The sequence below is a fragment of the Canis lupus genome, chromosome 32 (assembly GCF_003254725.2).
Source record: "Canis lupus dingo isolate Sandy chromosome 32, ASM325472v2, whole genome shotgun sequence".
NCBI classification, from domain to species: domain Eukaryota; kingdom Metazoa; phylum Chordata; class Mammalia; order Carnivora; family Canidae; genus Canis; species Canis lupus.
In genome coordinates this window covers 26,320,225-26,342,553 of record NC_064274.1, presented here as the reverse complement: position 1 = coordinate 26,342,553, position 22,329 = coordinate 26,320,225, and the positions used below count along the sequence as shown (strand labels likewise).

The 22,329-nt window shown below is 35.8% G+C and overlaps 1 protein-coding gene across 5 annotated transcripts in view; it reads left to right on the top strand.

The window, feature by feature from the left end:
- Positions 1-22,329, top strand: part of PPA2 (inorganic pyrophosphatase 2) — an 81,603-nt gene that overhangs the window by 5,424 nt on the left and 53,850 nt on the right. For 2 of the 5 annotated variants that reach the window (XR_007407852.1, XM_049105094.1), the window contains exons 2-5: positions 9,802-9,866; positions 11,764-11,832; positions 17,058-17,111; positions 18,955-19,074. Coding sequence is in view for 4 of the 5 variants with exons in the window: in XM_049105094.1 (XP_048961051.1) it covers positions 9,802-9,866; positions 11,764-11,832; positions 17,058-17,111; positions 18,955-19,074 (308 nt within the window). In the remaining variant the exon portion in view is untranslated. The remainder of the gene's footprint in view (positions 1-9,801; positions 9,867-11,763; positions 11,833-17,057; positions 17,112-18,954; positions 19,075-22,329) is intronic. The other 3 variants (XM_025422710.3, XM_049105095.1, XM_025422716.3) reach the window with 3 other exon arrangements.

The following is a 22,329-nucleotide window of genomic DNA, read 5'->3' as shown; positions in this document are numbered from 1 at the left end:
ATTGAAAACTTATTTGTATTTATTTGGTGTTTGTCATTGTTAAGGCTCTAGTAAGAATCTCTATAAATAGTTTTAGTAATGATATGCAGTAGTATGATGGTATTTGGCATACATGTAGCTGTTTGGTGTATATACATATTATCAAATACAAGTTTTGCACTCCATTCAATTATCTCACTTGCTACTACCATTAATAAACTTTCATCCTAATACAACTTGCTGTTATGAGAGAAAAATACAGATAATTTGCAAAATAATAGAATAAAATCTCATTTTAGTCTAGTTGAAGGGAAAGTCTTGATTGGCCATGTCCAGTGTATATAGAAGGGCCTGAAAGAATTAATTAGTTTATTATTTTTGACAGAGTGAAATACTGAGACAAGATGGCAAGGGTGACTACAATTGTTTGTCTGCTCTTCCTTCTAGTGAATATCCTATTATAGTGATAGTAAGTGAATAAAAAAGGATAATCCTGAAACAACAAATAAGGAGGACTCATCAGAGCTGGAGATTTCAAAATATTTATAGAATTTGATGAACAGTCGGAGATGCAGTTATTGATGAAACTGTGGAGGAAGTACCACCTTAAGTATATGTGCTGAAGGGTCTGTAGTATAAGAAGAAGCCAAACTGCTTTGCATAAACTCAGAGTGGTTGTGGGCTTGTTGATGTCAGATAGGAGAGAGGAGGATGAGAGTGGGATGTGGTGCTTTACAGGAGGCGGGGGCAGTTAATGTAACTTTTATTATGGAATAGCACACAGATGTTTATCATGCAGGTTTGGGGTTTGTGGAATGGGCTGGTTTCTTCTACAGAAATTGAAGAAAGAGGAAAGTAGACGCCCAATAGCGGTGTTGCTCCAGCAGAGCTCTCTGCATTCTCACTTAGAAACCTCCCAGTGGAATAGCCAACTTCTTACCCATATGTCTCCTTGGGAAGCTGACCCTTCAATAAGCTTTTCCCATGTACACATCAGTTTTTCTAGTGTAATCTTAAATATCAACCAAATTGTCAAGGATCACCTTTAGTCAGGTTTTCACTACTACTCTACCAAACTGCTTTTGTCAAAATGCAACTTCCACGTGACAAAGAAAATGATCAGTTTTAAGTTCTTATCTTACATGAATTATCAGTAGAACCTTTCACAGTCATCACTTTGTCTTCCTTGAAACTTTTTTTTTTTTTTCTTTTTGTCTCTGGGACAGCACTCTTTTATTTTGATGGCTTCTCCAGCAGTCTCCTTTTCTAGATCCTCTTACTTCTGAACTCAACTTTTGAAATGCCCCACGGCTCAGTACTTAGCCCACATATCTGTTTATTCTCTAAGACAGAAGTTGGCTAATGTTTTCTGTAAAGGGCCCTGATAGTGAATAGTAGGCTTTGAAGGCCGTAGGGTCTCTGCCACAACTACTTAGCTCTGCCTTTGTAGCACAACAGTAACCAGAGAGAATAAAAGTATGAATGTGGCTTTTGTTCCAAGGAAACTGTATTTACACAAATAAAAACAGGCCATGGACCAAAGTTTGCTGTCCATAGCTATTGCTCTAAGTGATGCCTTTCAGTCCCGTAGCTTTAGATACCATCTGTGCCTCCCAGATTTGTAACAGCCCGAATCTCTTCTTGAACTCAAGATTTACACATCCAATAAACATATTGTCTTCCCACCTAAATGTCTCAGAGACAACTCAAGGTTACCATGTACAAAACTGATTCTTTTTTTTTTTTTTAAAGATTTATTTATCTATTTATGATAGAGAGAGAGAGGCAGAGACACAGGAGGAGGGAGAAGCAGGCTCTATGCCAGGAGCCCGACTCGAGACTCGATCCCAGGACTCCAGGATCACGCCAGGACTCCAGGATCACGCCCTGGGCCAAAGGCAGGCGCTAAACCGCTGAGCCACCCAGGGATCCCCCTACAAAACTGATTCTTCTCCGCACTCACTTGTTTCTGTTCTCAACTTCTGCAGTCAGTAACTTAGCAATCCTTCCTGGTGCCTTTCTTATCTTAACCCCACTTCTAGCTTAGTAGTTTCTCCCTTCAGCTGTGCTTTTGAAATACATTTAGGAGATAGTCACTTCTCTCTACTTCCCATCCTTGCCACTTTATCCATCTTTCACTTGACCAATTGTCGTAGCCTCCTGATTCTTCCCCTGCTGCCACCTTGTCCCCCTGTAGACTGCTTTCCACACAGAAGTTACCTTGATCCTTTTAAAAATGTAAGTTAGATTGTGTCCAGGCTCTGCTCAAACCCCAGTGGCTTTTCATTTTGCTCAAAATAAGTTTTAAATATTCACCACGGTATACAAAGTCCTGTGTGACCTAATACTGGGCTTCCTCTCTGAATTCTTTGCTTACCACTCTTCCTTTTGATTGGTGTGCTCCAGCCATCCTGGCCTCTGCAGTGTTCCTCCCTGATACCTGCTTGACCTGCTTCCCTACTTTATTTAGGTCTGTACTGAAATATTACCTATCAGGGAGATCTTCCCTGTCCTTTCCATTTAAATTTTGTCCCTTCCCTTATTCATTCCTTTCTTGACCTCATTTGTTTTCCTTTATGGGGCTTATTGTATCCAATATAGTAAGAATATAGTCCTATTCATTGCTTCTATACCTGCCTCTCCTACTAGAATATAAGTTCCATAAGAATAGGGAATTTGTATACCCAGGACTTACGTGTCCACTAAATAGCATGTGAATGAATTTGAGGAAATTTTATCAATAGTAAAAAAGAAAAAACAAAAGAAAGTAGAAAGAAGAGAATTTGAATTTTAAAAAGTCTGATGAGTGTCTCTGAGATTTTAGAAACTCTTGTATCCATTAAAGAGGAAGAGGAAGCTAGGAGGAAATCATAATCACAGACATACTAAAATATTGTTATTGTAAAGACAACTCAGTAGAAGGTATAGTGGGACAAATGGTGTTCTGTTGTTTTAAGCCACCGAGTTTGTGATCATTTGTGATCATTTGTTATGGCACTCCTGGAAAACTAATACAGGAAAGTTAGAATATAAGGTAAATCTATCAGAAAGTATAACACGATGCCAAAGAGACAGAAAAAGGAGGTAGAAAGAGGAGACAAGGAGATTTAATCTAGGAAGTCCAATATTGGACTAATATGAGTGCCAGAAGGAATGGAGAGTTCATTACCAAAGAGCTAGTAGAAGAGATCTAAGAATTCTGGGATCTCAGTCTTCTGAGTCCCAGACACATTATAAAAATCTCAGAAAACTGAAGCTTTTATAAAGAAGATCCTGAAAGCCCTAGGGCATGAGGCAGGAGAGAGAGAGAGAGAGAACAGGTCACGTGAAAGAGAATGAGAATCAAACTGGATTTGACTTACAAGCACAAATGAATGCTTAATGACTGGAGTAGTGCCTTCCGAGTTTTGAGAGAAAAATAATGTTCTTCCTAGAATTTGCCCAGGCAACCATCAATCTAGGGTGAAGACCAAATAAGGACATTTCAGACATTTAAGGACTTGGGAAATTTACCTTATATGCATCCTTTCATACAGAATGTAAGTTAGGGATATGCTCCTGCAAAACAACTAAGTAAAACAAAAAGGATGAATGTATGGGATCTAGAAAACAGATCTAAGCTGGAGACCAAAGAAACAAAGTCTTAGGATGCCAAAAAAATCCAGTCCATATTGCAGCTAGAGGATAGAGATTTCCAAACGGAGCTGTTTGTGTAAAGAGAGAATTCCATAGTCTGTGGAATCTGTGAGACATTTGAATAATTTATAGTTATGATTATGACTGACAATGAAGGAAACATAATTAGAAGCACAAGTCAAAACAGAAGCTGAACAGGAGAGGAAATTTAATTAAAACATTATACTTGGCCAAAACTCAATACATAGATAATGCTTCTCAAAGTTACTTCAGTGTAAGAAGTATTTGTGGGTGCTTGTTAAAAATCTAGTTATCCAGATTTCTTAAGATTCTGATTCCCTAGGTATATGGAAGGTCCAGAGACCTGTTTAGCAAACACTCCAGGTTTTTCCTATTCTTAGAAAAAATTTGGAAATATACTAATAGGAAGAGCATAGAAAATTCAGTATGATTATAGAATATCAACCTTGAAATGAAAAAATAAAAGTGAAGAAGATAAAAATTCAGAGAGAGAAGGATGAAGGGAATGAGGTAAAAAAGCCAGTTGGTAGGGTCAAATATAGTGTGTTTGGTGGAATAAGGAATAAAGTCTAAAGTACTAAGATTAGAAAATTTAAGAGGAATAGGTTGGGGGTCAAATGAACTAATGAACTTATCTCTTAGAATTGGAATCAGTAGATAATTTCAAAAATTGATAAGGTAAAAACTAATGATAGAAACATTATTTGGAGTTATGTAGATAATCACTAGACCTAAAGTTAAAAATTTTGCTCTGAGAGTGAATCTGGATTGGAGAGAGGTGGAGACAGAGTTTTTTTTAACTATGAACATAAATTGCTTTGTTTAAACAGCAAACGAGCAATTTTAAAAAGCAAATTGGTAGCAACAGCTTGGTTCAAATCTAAAGAAACAACCAGTCTGAGCTTCAAATAATGAAGTTCTAACTCAGGATTTATCACTGATTTATTTTGAGGCTCTGAGAAAGGGCTGTCTATACTGTGTGCTTTATAGTCTGTCAACTTTACAAAGTGGCACACATTACTCCAATGCTTGCTACATATATCACATCTCTCTGTCTATGGCTCATGTGTATAATATATATTACCCTTTTCATTTTATAGAAGGTCAGGATAGACGGCACCTATCTTTAAATCTACCTTTAGATAGTCTCAATATTCTATATGGAGCATGCTAGTATACAAATAGCACTGACCCTAGAAAACTTTAATGGGTTCTAATCCTTCCTTTCGGCATTAGGTCAACGATTAGCTTCCTGATTATGCCAAGAGGACTCCTTTGTCTTTCCACTTACTGGATGATACTGATGTGGATGATGCAGTGCATGCCCTGTCTTGGCTATGGGCATAGCTCACTTTTTAGCACTTTTGTATTCCGACATCTAATACACTACCTTTTACAAACTAAATTACATATTGCTTGATTGAAAAAAATTGAGAAAATTAAGTTCCAGAGAAACTGAGTGACTTTATCAAGCTCAGTAACTAGAAGTCGGGTTCTTGGTCTCTGTATTCATTGCTCTGTGTGAGTTTTTGGTATATTGCCCATCAAAGTATTATCATTATCTGACATCTAAAGCCATATTTTATTTTTGCGGATGTAATTCTTTCTATTCTTTTTTCTTCATTTGTTTATTTTGTGATCCAAATGGCTTCTAGTAGGTATTTGTTATCTGAGTCGGACCATTCTCTTGCTAATACTCTTAATTTTCCAAGATGCCAGTTAGATAACAACTTAAACCCATGTATTGGCATTACCATAGTATTTGAATATCATGTTTAGATCCTGGTTTAAAAAGATAGATACCTCAGCACATTTCATCTTTAGCTTTTAGTGATCACAACTTAGGCTGGTCCTATTTTTTCCTCAGGCTGGAGTAACATGGCTTTCATCTTAATAAGTTTGTTGGGGCTTGTGTCCAGTTAACAAGAGCATTGGATCTTTAGAGAAATTTAACAGCAAATCAGTGTGCTGGAGGTATCATTTATTCTTAATTACAAAGGCATCCCAGCTATTATGCCAAATTTCTTAAATTTCCTTAATTTTTTTTAATTTCCTCAATTTTAATAATGAAGTTCCCTGGTTTGTGCAACTTTCTGAATTCTTAAAGCTGAGATTATTGTTAATTCCCATCACAGTGATAGGTCTCAAAAGTTGACAAAACCTTCCAAAAGATTGTATTTTCCTCAAAACTACCTTACCTTGGTGACGTAAAGCTGAGAAAAGAATCACAGATTGGTAATTGTTCATTGGAACAAGAGCTTATTACATTTATACTTTTATACATATTTTAACCTCTTTTTTTGCTTCGTATTTATTTATTTTTAATATTATATACAATAAAATTCAGTCTTTTTTTGTAAACAGTTCTGAGTTTTGATAGAATATAGATTGTTTAAACACCATCACAGGGATCCCTGGGTGGCGCAGCGGTTTGGCGCCTGCCTTTGGCCCAGGGCGTGATCCTGGAGACTCGAGATCAAATCCCACGTCGGGCTCCCGGTACATGGAGCCTGCTTCTCCCTCTGCCTGTGTCTCTGTCTCTCTCTCTCTCTCTCTCTGTGTGACTATCATAAATAAATAAACATTAAAAAAAAAAAATAAACACCATCACAATCAAGGTACAGAACAATTCATCACTCCAAAACCGTTTCCATGTGGTCTCTCTTTAGTCACCTTTAACCTCTACCCTCAACCCCTGGCAATCACAGACCTGCTCTTTATGCCTATACTTTTGCCTTTTCTAACAGGTCATCCAAATGGAATTAAGTCTAGCTTTTTCCACATGGCATAATGCATTTTAGATTTATCCATTTTGTTGTGTATATTGATAGTTCATTCTTTTTTATTGGGCACTAATATATCATTCGTTGTGCAAAACACCATTCTATGGTTGTAGCAGAGTTCACTTATCCATTAACTGTACATTTAGTTTGCTTCCAGTTTTTGACGATTTTAAATAAAGCCACCTATAAATATTCACTTAGAGGTTTTCCTGGAACATTAGTTCATTTCTCTTGGTCAAATACTTAGCAGTAGGATTTCTGGATCAAATGTTTAACTTTATCAGAAACTGCCAAAGTATTTTCCAAAGTGACTGTATCATTTTCAATTCCCACTGCCATATTTTAATAGAAAATAAATGTTACCCATTTAAGTACTGTGTTACTTATAGAAAAGTAAATAATCATGAAACACACTGATCATTCTGTTTCTTGTGCTCATAGATGATTTCAAATTCAGGCAAATTCAGAATTTGAAGTTTGATCTGATATGCAAAAGGTTATTTTTAAAGGTGCATCTTTTTTTTTAACTAATGAAAAAGAACTTTGTAGATCATAGCAAGGTTATATATACTTTGCCACTTGTGTGCTTCTTCTCATCTTTATCCTACCTTGTGAATGGGTCCTTCAGAAGTTACCTTGTTGCTAGAGTGGAAAAGAAAAGTTTCATGAACTGTTTGGAGGGAAAAATGAAACAGTAGTAGAAATATATTTATTGAATGTCTACTAAGTGCTGGGTACTTTCTGGATGCCGGGGACCCAGTACAGAGTATAACAGAACAAACAAAAGCAAACAACAAAAACACCTTCTTTCAAGGTGTATTACTAAAATAAGTGCTAAGGAAAACCTACAGAGCATGAGAAGAAGAAATACAGTTTTGGTGAAGCCAGAGCCATTAAGTTATATGCTTTAATTTTAGTGGGTTGAAGCATGGCTTGTTTTTGTTTAAACTTTATTTTGAAATAATTTTTGATTTGGCGAAGTTGCAAAGATAGTACAGAATTCCAGTGTATCTATCTCTTACCAAAACTTTCCCTAATATTAACGTTTCTCATTTCCAATGTATATTTGTTAAAAGAAACCGACATTGATACCTATTGTTCACTCCAGATTTTAGTTGGAAATCACTCGTTTGCCCACTGATGTCATTTTTCTGTTCCAGGATCCAGTTCAAGGTACCACATTACACTTAGTCATATTTCCTTCCTCCCCTCCAGTCTAACAATTACTCAGTATTTCCTTGTTTGTTTTATGAGCTTGAGATTTTTGAAGAGTAACTGTTTGCTATGGTGTAGAATGTCCCTAAGGTGTCTGCTGTCTTTCTTATGATGAGATGGGTTATGGGTTTTGGGGGGAAATACAGCAGAAATGGAGTACCCTTCTCATCACAGCATATCAGGAGGTACATGCTATCAATGTGACTTGTCACTGGTGATGGTAACCTTGATCATTTGGCTAAGGATGCTGTTTGCCAGAGTTCTCTATTTAATATTACTGTTTCCCCCTTTCCATGTTCTGTTCTTTGGAAGTGAGTCATTAAGTCCAGTCTATATGCAGAGAGACCAGGGTAAGCTCTACTTTTTGGAGGGTGGACAGATGTGTGTGTGTGTGTGTGTGTGTGTGTGTGTGTGTGTATCGGAATTTTTCTATAAGGAAGGTTTGTTTCTTCCCCTTTATCTATCTATCTATCTATCTATCTATCTATCTATCTATGCATTTATTTGTGTTGGAGTGGTCTTATGTGTATTTATTTTATACTTTGGCTTATAATCAAATATTAATCTGTTGCTCAGTTTTTACATCTTTGGCCTTTGGGATCTCTTATATGTTGGTTCCATTTCCTTTTGACATACCACCAACCTTTTGTTTCTTTCAGCACTTGTTTGCTGGTACTACAGGATCCATCAGGTTTATCTTGTATATTCTTTGTCCCAGCCTTCTTTAAGAAGTCCCTAGTTCTTTTTTATTGGAGAATGGTATTTGGAAACCAAGATTTGGGCGCTGAGTGTACTCATTGCTAATGGGCTGTCAGCCAGTCCATGTTTATTTTGTTAAAATATTTTTAAAGTCTGAATTTGAAAATTCTACCAAAGAGGTAGCAGGCCAGAAATAAAACATACCCTGACTTAGGAAATTATAAACTGAAAAAATTTTATGGCTATACTAAGCCCAGCTTTTGGAAAGAGATGCATTCCAATAAAAGTGCATATTAAGTTGTTTTATTTTGTTTAAATAATATATGCTATTAGAAGTATTTAAAATATGCAATGAAGATAAGATATTTTCTATTATTAAAGTTCATTTTTGTTTTAAGCTTACCTTAATATAAGCATTCTTATCACTGAGTGGGAACAAGTGATTTGTTTCTTTTCTTTTAATTGGGTAGGATCTTTACATCTTTGTTCATGTGAATTGTAGACAGAAACTGGGAATTCTCCTGTTAGGTTTCTCCTCAGAAAAATTGAGATCAGTTTTAATCCAATCACTTATTAATGAATTTCTTTTCAAAAGTGAGATTTTTTATATTTGGGTGTTAGTTTTAGACATTTTCTGCTTTGGATGTTTTAAGCTACAGAGATTAAATACAATTGACCCTTGAACAATACAGGGTTAGGGACGACTGCCTACCACACAGTTGAAGGTCTGTGTAAACCTTTAAAAACTTCACTGCTAATAACTTACGTTGACCAGTAGCCTTACTAGTAACATAAACAGTCAATTAACAGAGATTTTTGTATGCTATATGTATCATATACCGTATTCTTATAGTAAAGTAAGCTAGAGAGGGCAGCCCAGGTGGCTTAGTGGTTTAGCGCCACCTTCACCCCAGGGCATGATCCTGGAGACCTGGATGGAGTCCCATGTCAGGCTCCCTGCATGGAGCCTGCTTCTCCCTCTGCCTGTCTCTCTCTCTCTCTCTCTCTCTCTCTGTCTCTAATAAATAAATAAAATCTTAAAAAAAAAGAGAAAGTAAGCTAGAGAAAATATTAAGAAAATCATAAGGGAGAGAAAATATATTTGCAGTACTACATTGTATCTAAAAAAAGTGTATAAGTGGACTTATATATTTCAAACTTACACTTGTATTTAAAAAAAAAGTTTGTATAAGTGGACCTATGTATTTCAAACTTACACTGTTGAAGAGTCAACTGTAAATTGTTTTGGCAAACCAAAATGTTTATTGGTTTATTATTTTTGGTCATCCTATTGGGGCAAATTTTAAAAGTTGAATTAAACTTTAAATTGGGAGTTTAGATTAATTTGAAAAATCTTTAATAGCTTTTTTAAAAAGTTTAAAAATGGATAAGGATATAATTGTTCTGAAGAATGGAATAGTCTATTGCTTTAATTCTGTATTTTTATTTTTGTTTTTTCCCTTTGCAGAGAATGTAGCTGGTCACTACATTTCCCCCTTTCATGATATTCCTCTGAAGGTGGACTCAACAGAGGTATTGTCTTAACTTGTTTTGGGGGTGAAAATATATAATTCTAATATCACAAAATGCTTTTTGGAAGCATCTTGAAACGAAAGAATGTGGTTGGAAGTCAAGAAGGACAACAGTTATAATAGGATAGTAAGTCTCCTTCATGAATTAGAATTAGTATGGGAATAGGATCCTTACAGGAGGAAGATATGGAACTGTGATGTAGGATTTGTGCTGCCTTCCAGCCCTTCAAAGGACTGGACTGTCAATATGATGGCAATAGAATAATAGTGAAGACTTATTAAATGCTCATGGTGGGCTTATCCAAACAGTGTACTGAGAGCTTGACTTGCATTTTCTGAGTATGGCTAGGGCTACAGTTATAACCCTTATTTTGTTAATGAGGTTCAGTACTTTGCCCATGGTCACAAATCTGTTGTCTGTTGTGGGAGGTAGAATATGAATTTAGGTGGTGCTCTAACTCCAAAGGTGGTATTCTTAATTGCTCTTCTGTAATCCTTCCAGCTCATTACTTCTAAGTAGTAGTCAACTACAGGACAGGAGGTCATATAATCTGGAGAGAGAAGGAAGCCAAAGATAGGGCAGAAAGAACTCCATTTTTCTGTGTGTGTGTGTGTGTGTCTGTCTGTCTGTGTGTCCGTGTGTTTTATTTTGGCCAAAGAACAGTCCAACCCAAATATCTCATATCTTCCAACACCTCTCCTTGCTTTTGGCCAAAAGCTCATGCATTAATTTATTCATTTATTCTTTCAGCAAACATCATTGCAGCATTAGGAGCTAGACAGCATTCCAGGTACTAGGGTTGCAGTGGTGAATAAGAGAGTCATAGATCTAATTTGTACTTGATTGGAGGAAACAGACAACCAGAAAACAAGTGGATCAGTAATGTGAAGTGCTATAAAACTGGCATAGGGTAATGAAAGGAGGAGGAACTGGTCAGCTGCTTCATGTGGGGGTGTACCATGACAAAATCTGTTTACTTAACAAAATAATAATATTTTTGGGAATCCTCTAGTAGGTAGATGGGGAGCTGAAACAAAGAGTGGACTAGAAATATCCCAGTGGGCATGATATTCTGCCTTAGGAGAGTAGGTTTTGGGGAATATGAGATTGGGGTTAGTCAGAGTTGAGAATAGGACAGGGCAAAATAGAACAGGATATGCTAGTGAATTCTGGACATGTGGAGATCGGTACGCACGGTGGTTGTGTGACTAGGTTTCCTCCATCCTCAACCATGATGGTTAGAACTCTTGCATATTGTACTTCGGGATGCGGTATTTTAGGAACAGAAATAATGTTTCACAGCCTACTGGGAATAATCATTTTTCTGTTTTGTTTCCTTCGTTAGTGGTTTTTTTGGTGTGTGAGAGTTACATGTAAGTGTTAGCATTTGTGAGTGGCATAATTTTTCTTTTCAATCCGTCACATATTCTGTTTTAATTTGAAAGTGCTTGATGGTTGGCATAGTAATCACACCTTGGTGGAATTTACAGGCAGGAGGTGTGCAGCTGAGTACTTTCATGGCTTGTTAGTCGCGCTCCCTAGAGTTTCATTTCAATAATGAAATCACTGTTTTAAGTGTAATCACTGGAAAGTGACAGTCTTTCCTTAAAGACCAAAGAGCCTTTGCTTATTTGATAAAAACTAGGAAAATATTCTTGAAAGAGATTTAACTTTTCTGATAATTTATCTTATGAAATACTTTGATGCTCATGCACTGGGAATGCAAATGCTGAGAGAAAAGGAGCTGAGCATTTGGTAGGTTCTCTGTTGAGTCAAGTTTCTGGACAGCCTCTGTAATGGAATGTTTCTGTAGTAGGCTTACTTTCATTGCTTTGCAATACAGCTGTATTCTTTGCTGAGATATTACAATTATAAATACCATTTTTTTCTTTTATAGGAAAATGGCATTCCTACAAAGAGAGCACGAAGTGATGAGTATGAGGTATATTTAAAGGTTTTTATTTTTGTGAGTCACTTCTATTGTCCATTAAAGACCTTGATGATAGTTTGCATTTGTAAAGTGCTTCTAAAGTTTCCCCCCTACAAGATTTTTGTGTGTGTTCTGATGTTTTCTTTTCTTCTAATATCTGTTTAAGGCAGCTAAGGCTGATCTGATCTTTTCACTTTTTTTCTTGTGGTAAAATACACATAAAATAAAATTTACCATTTTATTTATTGCACAATTTTTAAAGTGTGCTGTTTAGTGTAATTAAGCACTTTCACATATGCAGCCATCACCACCTTCATCTCCAGAACTTCATCTTCCCAAACTGAAGCTCTACCCATTAAACACTAACTCTGTGCATTCTGTGCTCTGTCTGGCTCCTGGTAACTGCTATTCTACTTTCTGTTTATGAATCTATTTTAGGAACCTCTTTACTATTTTATTTTATAAGTGAAAAACCAGAGAGAATCAGGAAATGAACCCAGATTTTAGAAGCAAGTTATTTATCGTAGATAGTCTAAAATAAAGGTACTTATGAAAATTGGTCACTGTATCATTTTTTTATTGTAAGGGAAAAAGTGGTTTGAGAGGCTGTTTTAGAATTCTGGAACAAGTCTTTTGGGAATAGAGCAGAAAAAAAAGTTACACCAACTATATGTTAAAATACATGTGTTCTATATATATCTTTTAAATATGTGACTGTCAAACCTTTAATAGTTCTTGACTTAGGACCAGAACATTTGATTGATGTCTGTCATCCCATCTCATGCTGTTGATGCCTTTTTATCTTGCTGATGCCAGACAGTTTTTCCTGCCACCTTTCTCAGCCTTCTTTTCCCCTCAACTTTATTTCCATTTTTTTCTCTACTCTAACTGAAACTTATGACCCCAGCCTTTGAATCTACTTCCAAAAATAGCTGCTATTTAATCCCTACCACCTTTGCCTGCCATCCATCTTGTATTTTAAACTGGTGTCCATTAAAATGGTCCTTAAACCATCTATGTTGGAATAACATAGAGCACTTGTTAAAATTTCAGATTCCAGGGCTTGTTCCATATCTACTAAATCTCTGATGGGGACTCTTTAGTCCACATATCGAACAAGTGTTTCAGGGCATTCTATATACACTGAAGTGTGAGAACCGCTGCCCTAGATGGGAGAGAATAGATGTTGAAGGGTTCGAGGCTTTAAAGGAGACTTTGTGTATTAACCTGCAAATAGTTTTTTTTCAGTGGGATTCTGATTTTTTTTTTTTTTTTTTTTAAAGATTTTATTTATTTATTCATGAAAGACACATACAGAGAGAGAGCGAGAGGCAGAGACACAGAGGAGAAGCAGGCTCCATGCAGGGAGCCTGATGTGGGACTCGATCCTGGGACTCCAGGATCATGCCCTGGGCCAAAGGCAGATGCCAAACCATTGAGCCACCCAGGGATCCCTGGGATTCTGATTTTATATACAGCCAACTTAAAATTTAATTCTTAGAACATGATTCATATGTCAGAGACTGCCTGATCTTAGTCTGTAGTTAGTGTGTTTATTTATAATTTTCTCCCATTTTTTCCAACCCCAAGCCCTTGGCAGCAGCTTTTCTACTCTCAGTTTTTATAAGTTTTGGCCTTTTCTTTTCTCTTCTTTCTTCTTTCTTTTCCTCCTCCTCCTCCTCCTCCTCCTCCTTCTTCTTCTTCTTTAAAAAAAGAATTCCACTTATAAGTGGTACAATGCAGTATTTGTCTTTCTCTGGCTTATTTCAGTGAGCATAATGCCCTAACAGTTCAGCCATGTTGTTACAAGTGGCAAGTTTCCTTCTTTCTCATGGCTGAATAATAATCCATTTTATATTAAGCATATCTTCTTTATCTTTTCACCCATTAATGGACACTTAAGATTGTTTCCACATCTTGGCTATTCTGAATAATCCTCCAGTGAATGTGGGAATGCAGATATCTCTTGACTATCCTGTTTTCTTTTCTTTTCTTTTTTTTTTTTTTTTTGGATAAATATCCAGAAGTGGGATTGCTGGATCATATGATAGCTTTGTTTTTATTTTTTTGAAAAATTGCCATACTGTTTTGTATAGTGACTGCAGCAATTTACATTCCCACCAATGCACAGGCATTCCTCTTTTTTCACATTCTCACCAACACTTCTTATTTCTTGTCTTTTGATAATGACAGCCATTCCAACAGCTGTGAGGTGATATCTCATTGTGGTTCTGATTTTCATTTCTCTGATAATTGTGATATTGAGCACCTTCTCATGTACCTTTTGACAGTGTCTCTTGGAAAACCACGTATGCAATTCCTCTGCCCATTTTTTTTTAAAGATTATTTATTTGGGGGAGAGAGCATGCATGCTTGCCTGCATGGGATTGGGGGAGAGGGGAGGGAGAGAGTTCCAAGCAGACTTCCTGCTGAGTGCAGAGCCAGCCCACTGGCCTGGCTCAATCTCATGACCCATGAGATCTTGCCCTGAGTGGAAACTGAGTCAGTAGTTTAAATGCTTAACTGAGCCACCCAGGCATCCCCTGTCCATATTTTAATCAGATTGTTTTTTTTTTCTCTTGAGTTGCATGAATTCTTTATGTTTTGGATATTAATACTTATGAGATACGTGATTTACAACTATTTTTCCCTTTATAGGTTACCTTTTTATGTTGTTAATGGTTTCCTTTGTTGTGCAGAAGGTTTTTAGTTTGTTGGTCTCACTTGTTTATTTTTGCTTTTGTTGCATTTGCTTTTAGTATCAAATCCAAGGTTTATTTGATCTTTTAAGAGTTTGAGGAAAGAGGGGTGATTTCCTCCCATTTTTTCCCAAAGTATATAAAAGTTACTGCCTTTTTTCATCTTATGAGTTTTTCTTTTTGGTTTTTGCAAAAAAAAAAATAGAAGGGAAAAGTGAAGGGAAAGAAAACATTTGGAGGAAGTAAATGGTTCTTGCTCATATGTAGCTTTCTACTTGAAATGTGTCTCCGTGTATCTTTCTGATTTTCCAGTATATTTCAGCAGACCATTACTGGTTTATAATTAACAATAATGTCAGGATAACCAGACTAACATTGGCTTTAAAAAATTACGCGTAATATACATTTTAGCTGGAGAGAAAAAAAAGCAGGCTGAAATTCGCCCTTCAGAGATCAGGAAAAAATGATAAAGGAGAGATGGTTTGCAGGCTTAAAATTCAAACCTTATCTTTTGTTCTTTTGGCCTAATTCAAGTCGCTATGAGTGGTTTTGGTAGGTGTCATTGGGTAAAACAATTGTCCCTAGCCTGGTCTTCTCTGTCACCTCTGAGTATTCATCTGTATGCATTTGTTCTCTTATAGCCAGGCTTTCAGGGATGAATAAATTATGTGAACATCTGCCATTTACTTAGGTTTTTCTTTTTAACAGCTACTTGAGAAATATTTAAACAGGTGCTGGGGTACCTCATAAAAGAGCATAGAAAATGAAACAACAGCAAGACTGTGTATAAGGTTGCTAAGATAGGTATGAGACATACTTCTATGGAGCAATTGTTGAGAATTTATTCTTGGCTTTGTTCTTTATCTCATTATGGATTTGCATTTCTGTCATTGGCAAACTTTAGTCTTAACCAGAAAAACTTAACAATCATCATTACGTTTGTGGCTCAATTTATATTTAATTTTTTAAGTGGCATTCTTTGAATTAATAACATACATGTTTCACTAAGAAAGCCCCCAGATATCGTTTAGCAATGCTGTAAAACCAAAGGTTTGCAACTCTGGTTGTGTATTAAAATTGCTTGCAGAGCTTTTAAAAATAAGCAGTGCCCTGGCTCTATCCCAAAACTATTGAATTAAAATATGTGGGAGGTGGGCCCTAGGAAACCTTTTTTTTTTTTTTTTTTTTTTTTTTTAGTTGATCAAAGCTATCCTGGTGATTTTGATGTATGGCACAATTGAGAATAAGTATATTCAATCACTGCTTTTTCAAATGATCTGTGCTAAAAGATTAGGTTTTTTTGGTTTATTTTATTTTATTATTATTTTTTTTTATTTTAGTAGATAGTCACACAGAGAGAGAGAGAGAGAGAGAGAGAGAGAGGCAGAGACACAGGCAGAGGGAGAAGCAGGCTCCATGCACCGGGAGCCTGATGTGGGATTTGATCCCGGGTCTCCAGGATCGCGCCCTGGGCCAAAGGCAGGCGCCAAACCGCTGTGCCACCCAGGGATCCCTTTTTGGTTTATTTTTTATCTGTTGTGAACTGATATACTTTAAAAAATACAGTAAAAATGAATTATTAGAAAATTGTAATTCAGAGTTCAACAGACTTAAAAATTACTCCATCAAATTGCTATAAATGTTTCTAAACGAATCAGTAACAATCAACTTGCATATTAGCTTTGGTTCTTGGCCACACTTGGTGTAGCACTGTATTAAGCCGTTGCTTTGCTATGCTAAGTTGTTAATTACTCACATCAAAATAGCATGCAGGTCAGCTTTAACCTTGAGACTTTCTCTTTGTAAGGCCCAAACTATGGGAAATTATAGATTTACATTCCGAAGTACTCCGGGAAAGGATTTTTACTCACCATTGAACTAGAGTCTCTTTTGCTTTAAACACTCTGCAAATTTCAAAAATGATAAAAAGAAGCAGTGGCCCTTTTGTAACTTTAGGAAATCAGAGACCACTAGATAAGCAAGCTAAATGTAGAAAGGCCTCTGTCTGACTCTTTGTAAACTTGATATCTACCTATGCTGATATCCTTAATTTTATATTATGATCATAATAACTTGGCTTTAAATATTGCTTTATGATTTTCAAAATATTTTACTTCATAATAATTTTTGTGTATTTTCATTTAAATTATATAATTGGTTTTATTAAAACCTTATATGGTGAGTAGGACAGAGATTATTCCATTTACTTTACAGATTGGAAAAATGAGACATTTAGCTTACATAATGGATACTGTCTCTCACTTCTGTTTTAGTTGGAAAATAAAAATTGAAACAAGTTTCTTGACTCCATTCTAGTTCTGTCACTATATTGCAAACGTATTTCCAAAAATAAAGCAACTTCTAACACTTCAGTAGTATTCACTTGACCTAATGGCTTAAATTCTACTGTGTTTTAGAAAAGTTGTCTAATTTTTCAGAAGAAATTTAAGGCATTTTTTGTAGGGAAGGAAACTACAGCATTCTTGCGTAAGAGAGAAGTGATAAAATAAAAGATAGGTAAAATTTTAAAGATGATCTCTCCCTTTATTTTTTTAACTGCAGAATTTGTTTAATATGGTTGTAGAAGTACCTCGGTGGACAAATGCTAAAATGGAGGTAAGGATATATTCTTTTATGATCAAGTGGAAATTATAATTAATGATATAAAAACTTTGTTTTAAGTTGCTTAACATAATATTTTGAATTTAGGATGGTTAACAATCTTCTTTATGATAAAAACAAAAGCATTTTTGTGGATTTTGAATCTAATTTCAAATAGCAAGATGTTATTCAAAGCTGAATTTATAGTTTAAAGAGTATGTTTTCCATTTTTGCCTCTCTAGTTTGTTATACATATATCATATTTATTTAATTTTATTTAACTCTTCTGTCTTTGAAAATAATAAAAATTTTCAAGGCTTATTTAAACAGATTGTGAGATATATTTTGTTCACAAGTTTAATTGAAATGTATTCATTTGGGATTGATCAAGTTTAGTTTCTAAAGACTAAATTGTCCTTTAGATTTTACTCTACCAGGAATGAAAGCATTTTCCTGGCCAGCTCTTGATAAGTGCTATCTAAGAGCATCTGCTGTTCCCGTGGTTACCTTTTTTTTTTCCCTTTTGTATCTTTTCCTTGAAACATGAACCTATCAAGAACTTTTCCCTTTTGTCCTTCAGAATTTTATTATATCTTCAGTTAGCTAAGATTCCTTATAGTTCTGAGTGAAATTTAATTTATGGCATTTAATTTCTTTAGTTATTTAAGTCTTTTTTCTATAGCTTTGGATGAGATGGCAAGTATTACTTGAAGTTTTTTATTTTTGAAAAAAAGATTTTCTTTCTTTTTTTCCTTATTTGAGAGAGCATGCACAAGCAGGATGAGGGCCAGAAAGAGAGGAGAGAATCTCAAGCAGACTCTGTGCTGAGTTTGAAGTCCAGTGCAGACTCAGTCTTAGGATACTGAGATCATAACTTGAGTCGAAATCAAGAGTCGGGCAAAACTGACTGAGCCACCTAGGTGCCCCTCAAGTATTTTAATTAAGGATTGCTAGATAGAGGGACACCTGGGCAGACGCTCAATCACTGAGTGTCTGTCTGCCTTTGGCTCAGGTTGTGAACCTGGGGTCCGGGATCGAGTTCTAATCGGGCTCTTCTCAGGGAGCCTGCTTCTCCCTCTGCCTATGACTCTACCTCTGTGTGTGTGTGTGTGTGTCTCATGAATAAATAGATTAAAAAATATTTTTTTAAAAAGGATTGCTAGATAGCTGCATATTTTTCAGAATTTATATTTAGAGTTGTCTGTTTTTACCAGGTTCTAGTAGAATTGTTTTGGTTAATATTTTACTAGGGAAGAGTAAAAATAATAGCTTCTTTTTTTTTTTTTTTTGGTCTTCCTTCAGAACATTTTAGCATTCTGGCTACTTTCTATCTCAATTAGGTATATAATCAAGAATTGGTGAGATTCTACCTGTTTTAAGCCGTGTGTATTCATTAAAAAATGGCTTAAGTTATTTATAGCCTAGACTTTTTTTTTTGCAAAGCAATTTGAGTATATTTTATAGAAAGGTAATTGAAATAAAATTACTTGATGAAAATCTTTAAGTCAACCTTATTATTTTAAGATTGATAACACACCCCAGATTAGTAACAAATAGCAAGTAGGTTAATCTTTATCCTTTTGCCATTTCATTCTCTTATTTGCATTGAAAATAAGTGCATATATAATATAGAGTACCAAAATATATAATCCGATGTTTCCTTTTATGGACACTTTTTCCTTACACGATACTCTAAAGTAGAAATAAGAGTTGGCTTAGTTTATTTGAAAGTATCTTTGATCAGTAAGTTGGAATATAAATATTTAGCCTGTAGTAGCAGATTTAAAACATACAATTTGAATATAGGATTAATCATGTCTCATCCTCCGCTCCCTCTTTTTTTCCATGATCTGCTTAGATTGCCACAAAGGAGCCTTTGAATCCCATTAAACAAGATATAAAGGATGGCAAGCTACGCTACGTGGCAAATATCTTCCCTCACAAGGGTTATATTTGGAATTATGGTGCCCTCCCACAGGTAACATTTTTGTTGTAATGGTAAAACTTCTCTGTCTTCTGAAAAAAATTGCCTTGTAAATCCTGTGAACTACTTGAATTTAAATTGGTTCTGAGGGCATGTCAGTTTGAGAGATTTGTAAATTTAAAATTTTTTAATGTGGAGTTTTATTGTATCAATAAATTTTTTTCAAACTATATATATGTCTATACTCAAGTTCTTGGAGTTAGGCATATAGAACACTTATATTTGGCATTTAAACACTTTTTTTTTTTTAAGATTTTATTTTATTTATTCATGAGAGACACAGGGAGAGGCAGAGACATAGGCAGAGGGAGAAGCAGGCTCCTCACAGGGAGCCCGATGCAGGACTTGATCCTAGAACCCCATTATCATGCCCTCAGCCAAATGCTCAGATGCTCAAATGCAGATGCTCAACCACTGAGCCACCCAAGCATCTCTAAACACTTTTTTCGGGATGGGGGTGGGAGGGCTTGGCTGTTAAGAGTCAGTGAAAAATGTTTTACCTGCTTAATCTTTAGTCATGTCTTTGAATGTGACAAGTTATACTTTTATATATATTCATATATGATAGTATCCTATCTTATCCCTTTTTGTTTTCTTCTCAAGTTTCCTCAATCCTAGGAGATGGTATCTCCTTCCATATTATTTAGTGATCTAAACTCAGAGTAAAAAGTCAGAATGAAAAGTCTAGGTTTAGGGGATGTAGAAAAGCATCTATTTTTATGCTTATGAAACCCATCTATATCAGACCATGTATCTGGATATTTAAACTTTATATTTTATTTATTAATTTTAATATTTTGTGTGAGATTTTAAAATGCTTTTGGGGAAATATCTGAGAAAAAGGAGTCTTGCTTTATCCCACTCAAGAAAACAACTACCCATGTAGAATAAATATTTATAGGAAAAGAAGAAAGAAAATTGTTTTCTAATGGGTCAGCCTGCTTTTGATTCAGTTAGACCACCCACATAGATTCTTGGTTAAAACAAGCACTTCTAAAATGATGTACTAAGAATGAGAATGTCTATTGAAATAATGAATGCAGGTGTTCTGACTCCCCAGGTGACTAAGTAGACATTCTATTCGACCTATCAGTAAAAAGGTAAAAAAAAAAAAAAAAATTTGTTACGCTTAGGGGATACTGTTTGTAGGAGAGGATATATGGATGAAGGGAAGGCCAAAGAAGCAGTTGAATTAGAGAAAGACAAAAACAGAGACGTATAAAGTAGAATAGGCAAGGGATAAACTCAAGTTCATATATTTTTTTCGTGAAACATTTATTAAGGATTTATGTGCATGGCAGTGTATGGATGTTGGGTACACAAAGAAAAACAATATACAAATATAAGATCAAGGAAGCATAGTAAGTGACTGAGAATGTGGGTTTTGGAGCAGATAGCATTTACTAGTAATGTGACCTTGGGTACGTTACTTTGTCCTTCTGTGCCTCACTTTCTCCATCTGTTAAATAGAGATGATTAAGTACCTAGTGCATATGGTCATGTTGAGGTTAAATGAGTTATTGCACATTAATCTTAGAAGAGTGCCAAGAGGAGAGTGATCACATTATTATAGCTACTGGCACTGGTTTTTTTTTTTTTTTTTAATGATTTTATGTATTTATATATGAGAGACACAGAGAGCGGCAGAGACATAGGCAGAGAGAGAAGCAGGCTCCTCACAGGGATCCTGACATGGGACTCGATCATGCCCTAGCCAAAGGCAGACTCTTAAGCGCTGAACCACCCAGGCAGGCATCCCGCTACCGGTACTTTTATTATATGGTCTTTCCTCTAAAGGAATTTAGAGGGGATAATCAACAACTAAACCACTGGTTACCATGGAGCATAAGTGCTGTTAATCCATGTACTAATTCTGAGCTTTTCTATCTAAAGTCCTGAGAATTTTTGTGCTCCTCTGGATGTGTTAGAATTTCAAGATGTTCCAACTACTATTAGTCTGTTAGGTACAGTACTACATTAATTACAACAGAATTAGACTGTAGCAGTCTCCTAAAGCATCCAGAACTCTTGCCTACTGAGGTTTACTACTCCATCCAGCATTCAAAAATAGCATTTGAAAAACTTAAATCTGCTATAGTTTTGGTCATATGAATACCAAATAGTGGTTTCCTATTGCCAAAAGGGTAAAATATAATATTCTTAACATGACTCCTCAACCCTGCTTAATCTGACCTCTGTAAACTTTTACAGCATTTGTCTTTCCTTGCTTCCATTCTACCACAGTGACTTCTTTAGTGTTTCTAATTTCCCTTGGTTTTATACCGAACCTTCATGGAGATCCTCATTCAGTACATATTATATTAGTGCCTGATGTTTGCCAGGCAATGTTGTAAGTACTGGAGATAAAGTAGTGATAAGAATGACAAAAATCCTTCTGGGTCTTTTATTCTAGACAGAGTGACAAAAAGTAAAAAAAAATATGTAATGTGTCAGATAGTGGTAGGGAATGGGGCTAGGATATATTGGGAATGTTGTAATTTTGATAAGGAGAAGGCCTCAGTGAGGAGGTATTATTTGAGCGAAGACCTCAAGGAAGTGAGGGACAAGTTGTATGCATATCTAAGGGAATCCAACAAGAAACACGTGTAAAGGTCCCAGGGTGGAAGTAGGCCTGGTGTGTTTGAATATCAGAAAGGCGGCCAATGTGGTTAGAATGGAAGTGAGGAAGAGAAAATAGACCTGTATTTTCTCTGCCGTTTTTAACCAGAATCCTTACCATCTTTTTAAACCCACACCCATAAGTGCATGTATGAGTATGTGTGTGTTAGTCTTCAGCAAAAGAATACACTGTAGATTGCATAGAAGTTATTTACCAAACAATAACTAAACTGATTAATGTTTATGAAAAGTTTAAATTAGGCCAATTGTTTATGGGAAAGAATAATTGTACCTAATATCTTTTCACTTCATTGTTAGTATCAGGACAGAATGAATCTATTAAAATGATAGCCAGCTCCTGGTCCTGTTTATATTTTTTATTCCCTCTCCAGCTTCTCATCCTTCTTTTGCTCCCTCACTCCCACACCGGCCTTCTCACAATTCCTCTTGTTCTCCAGGCACACTTAGGCTGCAGGCCTTCACAATATTTATTGTGTCCTCCAGCTTAGAACACTTTCTGCTGGGAACATGGCTTTACTTTCTTACATGCTCATAAATCACTTTCCTTGTGACGCCTGCCCTGAAAATCCTTTGGAATTTTAACCCTGCTTCCTGAATTCATATTTTGCT